Source organism: Vicia villosa, linkage group LG1, assembly GCF_029867415.1.
Source record: "Vicia villosa cultivar HV-30 ecotype Madison, WI linkage group LG1, Vvil1.0, whole genome shotgun sequence".
In the NCBI taxonomy this organism is placed as follows: Eukaryota; Viridiplantae; Streptophyta; class Magnoliopsida; order Fabales; family Fabaceae; genus Vicia; species Vicia villosa.
The window spans coordinates 219601-230206 of NC_081180.1; the positions used below are offsets into that span (position 1 = coordinate 219601).

Here is a 10606-nt window from a genome sequence, read left to right on the forward strand (position 1 = left end):
TGAATGACCTTAAGACAAAATTGGGGTATGACACTTAGTTCAATGAAAAGAACAAGAAGTTGAAAGGAAAATGGTTCATGAAGAGTAAAGAGAATTTTTAAGAATTTTGGTGGAAAAGACTCTCAAAATTCGAAGAATTCGACTTGTCAAAAGGGTGAGAGTAGATGCAACAAAAATTATGGTCAATGAAACTTTAGAGGCGGAAGGGAAAAGATTGACATTAGCAAGGCACACTGTTACAATTGTCAAAAGTTCAGTCATTTTGTAAGAGATTGCAACACAAACAAGAGAAAATCTTAAGTAAATGAAGCCATGGTTGCAAGATAAGAGGTTCATGAAGGGAATACAATCTTGGTCATTATCACAGAAGGTGAATGGAGCAGCACAATGTGGGGCAGCAGCAGCCTCAGTTCCAAGAACACTACAGAAACGCGTTCAGGAGAAAATGTTATGGTGATTGTGAGAGAAGGAGTCCAGTGCATCAAAGAATGGTACTTGGAATCTGTTTGTTCTACGTATATGACGGGAGTGAAGGATTGGTTTGTCAAAATCAATCAAGACACGAAGAATAAAGTCAAATTCGCGGATGACACTACTTAGCAGCCTTTGGGATTGCTGATGTTTTGATCATGAAGAGGGATGATGGACATTCCTTAATCAAAGATGTATTGTACATTTCAGGAATCAAATGTAATCTTCTAAGTATTAGCCAATTGCTTGAGAAGGGTTACAAGTTGCGCATTAAAGACAAGATGTTACGGGTTTTGGATACAAACGGGGTTTTGGTCCTTAAAGCTCCTAGGATTGTCAATAGAACTTTCAATATTGAGTTGAAGGTTATGGAGCATAGGCTTTGGCACTACCATCTTGGACATCTCAATTTTCAAGATCGAAATGCATTGTAAAAGAACGGAATAGTAACCAAATTGTCATTCATCAAGATACTTAGACTTGACTTTAACTATGCAATACAAGAAAACATGAATAGATCGAAATCTCATTTTATGAAACAACGTTAGATTAAAGACTTGTTATTTTGACACAAACTTTGACATCAAGTTCTAATAATAAATTAAATGATTAACATAATTAAAATATGTTATGTTTAATAGATGAGTATGGCTAATAAATATAATAGTGTCACAACTTATTAATGATTCACTAAACTCAATTAACCATGACTTAAAACACCGTTAATAATAATTTTTGGATGTTCAAATATATACATGACAGTTATTATAGTCATCCAAATTGTTCCCCCATCATTTAAACAAATAGTACGGGAAGTGAATTGTGTCGACTTTAAACATTGGTTCGTAAATACCCCTTATTATAAGTCGTACGAGGAAATGAAAACAAGTTTAACAGGTAAAAAGAGTAATACTACAATAAACACTATTGGGAAAGCAGGCTTCCATTAGTTAATACTTGTGACATTGAAACAGCAAAACAATAAGATAACTATGACAGCCTAACCTGTACTGAGACTTATAACAGATGTTTTTGGTTGTTCAACAACAATTTGAACAATGCTTCTAATATTTTGCATCTATGCTATTGACATTTCCATCCTTCTTTTGGAATCCAAAGTCATCAACCACATATAAGTGGAAGCGGAACTACTAAATTTCTTAAACTATTCTATGCAGTTAGCTTACTTGGTTTCTTCTTGCACTGTTGGATTTTGAGTCAGTTCGAACCGGCTTTGCTGAGAAGGAATGGCGCACATGGATCTTCTGATTGCAACTTTGGACTGTGGAACTGCCTTGAATACGAACAATCAAAATTACTTCCTTATCTCTGGTGTCTTCACTCCACCAGTTCTGTGGTACCCCATCTACTACTTCTTCAGTGGCATTCATATCTTCATGACGTACTGAAATCTCTACAGTTTGCTCAGGTTTAATTATACCCACGGATGGAGAGACCTAATTGAAGACATTTTAAAATAGGCATCATCAGTGTAGTAAAAATCCTGGAAATTTAGATAAGTCTATAAATCCTAAAAGCCAACTCCATCCATGATATATTATTACTTACCTATGAATTCATGATATATGTCAAAGATCGTTCGGAAGGGGCATGGGACAACATGGAGCTCTTGCTATAAGATCTCAAAAGGCACACTCTAGGTAAACTATTCAAAATCTTAGCAAATGAACTCTGCAACTCTCTTCATATTAAAGTAAAATTACCATGAAACAAACACTATATTTACGAAGGACATAAAAATATTTTCGGAATTTTTTTTTTCACATAGAGAAAAAACATCCCAGTTTAACAATTATGTACTATTCAGATTGAGAGTTATAATATAAAACTGAACGGATTAAAAATCATGCATTATGATAGGAATACAACGCAGTAAGATAAACAGCAAACTTTGCACATGCAGTAAGATTTGCATCTAACTAAAATTTCTTGCCAACTCAAAATTCAAAGCTAGCATGAGTGTTTAAGTAAAGGTAAAGTACCTCAAGCCATCTAGGAAAGCCAAAGGCACCTCTTGGGTTGTAATCAGGTGCTTCTCCGTCATTCTTGACTATAGACTGACCCTCGCAAATGATCTTGTATACAGCCTTATCCTTTGTACTTCTGTTAGTAATAAGCAAAAATGAAGCCTCCATGTTTTCAAGAACTAAATTGTCTGGGCTGGCGTTGCATTCTGGAACATAACGTGATTCTTCAAGCATGGATCTGATTTTCTCATTTGAAGTCATGATTTCCCCAAATTCTTTTCTCCTAATTGATCTATCGGCATGAGAAATTCTCACATTGAACTTACATCGAACAGGTTTGTGATCGCTATCAGTCACATCCATGCAAGCGTCATATCTGTTAAATGGTTTCAAAGATAACAAAATGTACCTAATAGGAAAAACGGAAAATAGAAACCTATTTTAACCATGCAACATACTGTAAAATTGATGACACAACAGGGCAATTTAAATTGCACTCGGTTACTGAAGCTGGTCGAGTATCACGATATATTATTCTGTCACACCAAGCCGGAATTCGCTTTTTCTCCCCAGAATCATACCCTGAAAGAATGTACAGAAGTTACACTATTGTCATGTTTCTTACGCACAAAACTAGAGACTGTGACCTAGAAACAGTCTGTTAAATCCACATTGACAGAACAAAATTGAAACTGCCATGTTCATTGAGTTGTGAATTTTAATAGGAACCAAATTGAAATCAAAGTGTAACAAATGAGCACCAATAGTGCTTGACAATGACATATATATTTACCTCCTAAACCTGGTAGGTGTCTCTCAAACTTATATGTTGGAGGAAATTTGATTATTGCCTCCCGCATTCCCTGGAAAACTTTTCCGGATTTCATCTCCGCCCTGAGCTGGTCCTTTTCTCTAAGCCAATCAAAGCATCTTTGAGAAACAAAGTCCCTAGCTTCATCATATGATATACCAAAAAGCCGGTAGTTGAAATCACCAAAAAATACCACCATATCTGCATCAGATAACTCAGGTTTTGCTTCTTCGGAGCTGACACCCATAGCCTATGATACAATGAAGACCATGTAACTGTTTGGTTATCATATTAATGGAGAGGCGAGGAGATAGTCAAAAGCTGTAAGCAACTAAGGATGTACTCACATTTGTACCGCGGAGCATATGAGCCGAAGTAGAGACACCTGCTGCAACAGACAGGACCAATGGCAAGCCACAAGAGTAAAGTAGCCAAAGTAAATATGTGGAGAAGGCAAGAGAGCAATACAAGAACAGGTATGGTACCATACCAGCTGCAGTATTAAGTAGAGTGGATGATCGGCTGAAGACCATATTCCGATAAATGTGATCAAAATCAGCATTACGCCGATTAACAGCTTCCAAATGTGCCGCCAAGTGACAATTCACAAAGCACATTATCCTATCGTAGACTCTGATTCTCAAACCCACTCCTCCCTGCTTGATCAAATTTTGCCATGTAAGTGTTCATTTCAATGAAGAGGGAAAAATTCAGGAGTTAACTAAATAATTTTTTAAACCCAAATAATTTTTTAAAGCACTAAAAAAGGGGTAACTAATCTTATTGCAATAACAATGATTTTAGAAAAACGGCTCAAGCATTCCATCCAGCATTGTGCAATAAACAGAAAAGGCACTCTGTTTGTCATTGTTATTAAAATTGAATTAGATCTTCCAATTGAATCATGGACTGTTTAGTCCAAAATAAAATAGCTGATTGTCTAACAGTGAGAATTGGTTGAACCAGTACAAAATCAGAACAAAACTAGCTGAAAAGTGGTGGTGAAGAACCAATTCAGACTGATCAGTTTCTATTTTTAATTTTTTCTATCTTTATTTAGGTAAAATTATTTTTAAGCCGGAAAAAACTACAACGCCAAATTACAAAGATCCATGTATGTGAACAATTATTATTATTATTATTATTATTATTATTATTATTATTATTATTATTATTATTATTATTATTATTATTATTATTATATTATTATTATTATTATTATTATTATTATTATTATTATTATTATTATTATTTATACAACTATAATTGTTTTTCTATTTTACAAGACATATAATACAATTATTCTACGTTAATTTAAATTGAGTTGACTTACTTTCTTTACATTCTGTATTTAATTTATTATTTAATATACTGTATAATTTATAAATATACTAGAATTATATTACCAGTTGAATCATGAACCAATGAACCGTGAACTAATGTTTTCATTGGTTCGATAAAACTTGTACAATTTTCAACCCTGGTGTTCATTGGTCATTTTTTCCATGGTTGTTCTTTTCATATGTATTATCCACTCTCATCATTGCTTTCTTCGTGTTAAAATTGTAATTGAGCATCCCTGGCTTTCTTTTTCATTTCTTGTTTTATATGCGGACAGAGTAGTATGATCGGTAAGATATATGCATGAGCATGACCATTAATCACCCCTAAACAGCAGTCTAAAAAATTGAAATATCATTCTTGATACCTTAACCATGATCAAGATATGGAGAAATCAGATTGGACTAACTGGATGAATTTACAACTTGCTTTAACGTAAACAGAATAAGTAGAAAATATGCATTGCATAGAATCAAGATAAAAGATGTTACTAGTTCTACAGAGAGTTTTGAACCATGTGATCCCAGCCCCTTGAGCTTCATGGAACAAGGGGCTGGAGTGATGACAGCTGAGAAATTTTAACAGACCAGTACTGGATTTCAATGGCAGAATTAGAGTATTATGTTATTATCAAACTAATATCAAGTAGTCAGGGAAATTGAAACAAACCTTGTTGCCGATTGCACGTCCAAAACCACATGGGACTGCTCCAGCATCAATGTCCCCAACATGTTTTCTAAGATTCTTTCTTACCCTAATTGAAGAATATCAACTCATAATATAAGCATGGAAACATTATCAAAGATACAAATCCAGAGTAGATTATAGGGAGAACTAAGAAGCCCTTCCATAAAGAAGAAAATAGAAGCAGGAGGTTTATCACACCAGTTGGTTTACACTCACTCACCAAAGAGATATAAGCAAACCAGCAAGCTGCCTAGAACCCATACGCTCAAAAGCTTTTCCTTCTTCCAAGGCCTTTCCTATTGTATCCAGCCACCACTGCCCCATTGCACTTCCTTCTAGACCTACCTACAATTGTGATACAGGTAGTAAATGCATGGATAGAATATACATATTACACAAGATTGTTCCTGAGATTTACACAGTTTTCAATTATCATATACATGTGATTTTGAATTTCTTTTTATAAAAAGAAAAAAGATAAGAAAGTAACAAGGGGAAAAATTGTCATTGGCTACAGCTGCTACCACTCAGACAGTAGCAGTAAACAGTGATATCTTTAATGAAAATGTTAAGATAAACAAACATATTACCAGACTAAGTTCCTTTTTGGGATTTTTATTTTCTTTTTGAAAAAAAAAAAGAAAAGAACAGAGAGGGAAAAATTTTATTAGCTACAGCTGCAACCACTAGAACATTAGCAGTATACAGTACTATCTTTAAAGGCAATGTTACGATAAACAAACATATTACTAGATCAAGTTTCTTCTTATAATTTCAACTTCGACAAAACTGTTTTCACAATCCAAATCTGCAAACATAATATGGTAAGGTTATAAGGTATACACACAAGGGAAAATATACAGCACTCTAAAGTTAACCTCTTCTTAAAATAGTCAGGATAAATATTTTAAACAGGGTGAGAGACTGAGAGGTCCCTACACTTTTGGAAACCCGCCAACAGAATGTTTTGTTCATAAGCTGAACATAAGTATTCATCACATGATCATCACATAAGTATTCACCACATCAGCTAGGTCAAAGTAATCCTCATAAGGCTTGGGCAATCCTCACCTAACGAGCTATATTTTTTAATTGAGTTAGGCCTATCTCAAATTCTAAGACCACTTTTTCTCTTCATTTATTTAATATTAACTTGTCAACTAAATAATCAATCTAACTATTTATTCTACCCTTCTACCCCAAAAATTTAATGTTATTTACATTGTTGGTTTTCCAACATCTTCCTGCAAAATGTCACTCTTGATCCTATTGTTCATGATCCACCAAAATACTTCCATAGACTTTACTCTTGGCTGAAACCCTAGCTTGACTCTCTACTGAAACTCCCCTCTAAGAATTATGGGTTGGGCCAGATGTTCTTTTGGCTAGGCTAACCTGCTAGAACCATATCATATCCATCCATATATTATAATCTTATAGTGGTTCCTTCAAAATGGAACAAAGTTGATGTGAATAAAGTCAGGTAGTTAAACATTAAAAAAAAACAAGGCTTCACACAAAACTTAATTGCATGATTAAGAATGTGAATAAAGTCTTACAGTTTCTTTTGCCGCCGACATTGCAAGAAAACCAGCACCCATCTCCACTTCTTGCAAACCAACAACAACAATACCAACATCTGATACAACAGACCCCAGCCACGACAGAAGTGCCTCTTGAGAAGCTCTACCTTGACCAACATTCCATGTGCCAATCAAAATTCTGATACTGTGCCGTCTGGTATAAGTAAGTTCCTTTGTGGCTAGCTCTGATCTTATTATGTTATCGACAGGACCTGGAGATGCAATATTCCATCCACGTATGCCACCGTGAGTTGCCAAGCTATAAACATTACCGTCACCAACAGCCAATTTAAGCACAGGACTGTTATGAGCAACCCATCCTGCCAATATATTGCCTTCTAAGTCCAGTATTTGGATAATACCACTCACATAGCCTACATATATTCGTGTTCCAAAAGTACAGAAGCATTGGACAGCACAAGGGTGGCGACTAAAATCCTGCAAACGGGTTCCACTGCTATCCCATTGCACAAGTAAGCCATTTGTACATCCACTCCAAATCATCCCATCGTTTGTTTGGACAAGAGCTTCTGTTCTCTTGGTATCGTCAACAAACGCTCCAGCTCCCTTGGTTGCAACTCGGCGGACGGCATCTGCAGCTCCCATAATTGCATTACGTGACCTCTGCAGAAAGCTGGTACTCTGGGACTTGTCCTTTTTCGAAGTGGCAACAAACTTGACCTTCATTTCGTCTTCTAGTGCTTGATCTTGCTGCACGGATGACATGTCAACTCGATTCTCTGCCTGACCTTCAATGTTAAATACTTTCAAAAGGTCCTTTGTTCGGGCATCCCTATAAAATGATGGATTCCAAGTTATTCAAATTCATATATTATTTGGAGTTGATTCAGTTAGGGTAGACTGGTAGCAGCAGCAAAAGTTAAGGAAGTAAAATGACACGTTGATCGAACATAACGGATAAGTAGGAACGGGAAGAAGCATACTAACCAGAGTGAAAAGGATAGAGCGCTAGCACACCATACACGGCCTCTAATATGATCAGACAGTAAACATTTAACCTCTTGAGAAGATATACTGCAGACACCATTGACTGTGACTTGAGCTCTGAGGTCAATGAATGATCTCTCGACAAGTAAGGCTGCCATGTGTCTTTCTTCTGGAGACAAAGAAAGAGATTTTTCAAGGGACTCCCATGGCCATATCTTAATAACACCGCCTTCAGAACCTGACCAGAGATCACCTGGAGGAGAAAGCAGCAAGTAAGTGAGTGGGTACTAGTAGTGAAGGAAACAAATGAGATTTAATAATTTTGAATATACTAGAGTACTAGAGGGAGAGACCTACCATAGCAAGTTATGACCATGGCAAGAACGGGACCTCTGTGTGCCTGCCAAGAAAGACCTTCCTTGAAGGGAGTAGAAAATTGTTGATCCATTTTCCATGACCTAATCTTGCCATCCTTATGGCCGCTCCAGACCAACCTATTCCCGCTGTCCACCGTCAAACATAATGTGGGAGAGGTATCAGTAGATTCATAAAATGGCGCAGCGTCCTCGTCACCCCTTCTAACTCTTCCACCAAGACCGCAACCGTGTTCATAGGCATTCTGAAACTCCCAAACTCTAACCCCGCATTCCTGTCCAGCCCACAACTGCGTTTGAGTACATGCAATGTTTCTGAGGAATTTACCGACCTGAGTCTCTCTTAAAGGATGAGGCCTTAACTCAAGACAAGGTGGTCTACCGGGATGAACGGCGGCTCTAATGGGAGACTTGAAGACACCAGCACCGCCACCGCTGCCAATAAATTCCTGCAATGGCTGATACTGAGACAGATCATCAGAAATGCCGCCACCTTCCATGTATTCATCAGCAGCATTAGGATTAGAATGTGGGAAAAAGTCGTCATCGGAATCGGACTCGTAGAAGGACTCGATGATGTTATTGGAAATGCGGCTATCGTCGAGACTGTGATTGCGAACTTGATGTTGGCGTTTGTGTGTGGATGTACCACGGAGCTGTTGGCTGTAGGAATGGGCTTTGCGATGAGGTGGAACGGCGCTCATGGCGGCGAGGGGATCTCTGTCCTTGTCATCATCGTCGATTCGGTCATCCATGGCAATAATAGGTGGTGGTTGTTGGTATTGGATTGAAAAAAGAGAGAGAAAGTGAAAAGAGAATTAGGAGAAGAAGAAGAGTGATCCGAGAGAATGGGAGAAAGCGGGAAGTAAGGCGTGGCATACTGGAACCTGACGGACAGGAATCGTTTCATTTTCCTTCCTTTTCTTTACTAATAACATCCAATGCTATAATAATGCAACACACACCCAACCCAAACATGGGTTCATATAATAATAATAATAAAGTTTATAAACCAATATTTCATATTCTAATTTGTAAAGTAATACATTCAGTTACGGTTAAATGTTTATTGTAATTTAATTTTTATTTTAATTATTTATAAAATAATATTGATGTTGTGTACCGACTCTCTGTAAAAGAAAATTACAATGGCACTGTATATAATTAATCTCTATTTTACAATTAAATGAGGTGTAAATTTTATAGAGTTTAATTGTTTTGTAATGTTACTTTAAAATTTTTTACATTATTTTTTAAAAATTTAAGGTTAAATAAGTTTTTAGTCTCTATAAATATAACGAATTTCAGTTTTAATCCCTTTAAATTTTTTCTTAAAGAATGATCCTCCCAAACTTTCCAGTCCCTAAATTTGATCTCCCGTTAGTTTTCACTAAGGGAGTTTACGTGGCACGCCACGTAGAGAATAGTTTGGCTAAAATATGAAAACTATTGAGATTGCGGGGGTTTTAAACCTCCGGCAATCAAACCTAGAAAAAAGAAGAAAGATATTGATTATGAACTTTTGTCGAACACTTTGCGAGCCACTTTTGTTGATTTGTGTTACAAAAGGATCAACAGCCACTTTGGAGTTAGCTGCCATTTCCAACAGTTTCCACTGGCATCAGCCAATTGCCCGCTCAAAGTTTGAGTGATGGATGATGCTGAATTAATCATGACAGCATTTGTTACATCAGCAAGGGAAAATTTCTTGGTATTCTAGTGTTCAATCATCTTCCACCTTCAAATTCCGACAAGCCCACAAGCCAATCTACATCCTCAGGTTTAAGAAGATTGAACAGGGGCAGTTGTCATACCCCAAAATTTGCCCTCGGACATTTGCAAACGTCATTTTATTTTGAATAAGTGACGTGGCACAGTTGGTAAGGATTTGAGGTTAAAAGGTACATAAGCGAGAAGTCTCGGACTCGAATCTCACTTCTAACATTTCTCTTTTTATATTTTTTTTCTAATTTTAATTCTAATTTTATTTCTATTATTCAAAAATCATAAAAATTGTATTTTTTTATTATTTTAATTTAATTTTCGCACTAATTAAATAGACATTTTTTAAAATAGTCAATTTTCACTTTTATGCATTTTTTAGTCAAAAAATCACCAAAAATTATAAAATATTAAAAAAATCCAAAAAAAAGAAGTTTTTAATTTTATTTGTTTTATTTTTAACACTTTCACAACTTGGGTAACAAGTAAAGATCTTAACAAGAAAATATTAGTTAATCATTTAAAAGATCACAATCAAATTATTTTTCATTTAAGCTTTTAAGGAATAGTTAATATTTGATTTTTCTATTCCATATTTGTTGACCTAAGTTACACTATAAATATCACTAATTTTTACACATTAGACATTCACAATAACTTTCCAACCCTTATTCTCACTCT

At 35.8% G+C, this 10606-nt stretch overlaps 1 protein-coding gene across 3 annotated transcripts; it reads right to left on the reverse strand.

Moving 5' to 3' along the window:
* Window positions 1-1360: 1360 nt before the first annotated feature.
* LOC131625884 (type I inositol polyphosphate 5-phosphatase 12-like) lies at window positions 1361-9154 on the reverse strand. Of its 3 annotated transcripts, none has more exons than XM_058896733.1 (11): window positions 8187-9154; window positions 7830-8082; window positions 6858-7674; window positions 5519-5643; window positions 5281-5365; window positions 3761-3926; window positions 3618-3655; window positions 3253-3520; window positions 2918-3041; window positions 2475-2835; window positions 1361-1928 (listed from the first exon to the last, which is right to left on the reverse strand). In XM_058896733.1, the coding sequence occupies exons 1-11, from the start codon at window positions 8956-8958 to the stop codon at window positions 1650-1652; spliced, it is 3288 nt and encodes a 1095-aa protein (XP_058752716.1). In that variant the 5' UTR covers window positions 8959-9154; the 3' UTR covers window positions 1361-1649. The 3 variants fall into 3 exon arrangements, with proteins under 3 accessions (XP_058752716.1, XP_058752709.1, XP_058752704.1); XM_058896726.1 differs by having other exon boundaries at window positions 3618-3658; XM_058896721.1 differs by having other exon boundaries at window positions 3618-3926.
* Window positions 9155-10606: the final 1452 nt, after the last annotated feature.

What these genes read in the sequence shown, in the direction of transcription:
- LOC131625884 (XM_058896721.1), bottom strand. Translation starts at nt 8,958, where the DNA reads ATGGATGACCGAATCGACGATGATGACAAGGACAGAGATCCCCTCGCC. An exon ending in TGTCGGCGGCAAAAGAAACT is followed by an intron (nt 5,644 to 6,857) that starts GTAAGACTTTAT and finishes TCACAATTGTAG; the next exon opens with GTAGGTCTAGAAGGAAGTGC. An exon ending in ATATGCTCCGCGGTACAAAT is followed by an intron (nt 3,521 to 3,617) that starts GTGAGTACATCC and finishes ATTGTATCATAG; the next exon opens with GCTATGGGTGTCAGCTCCGA.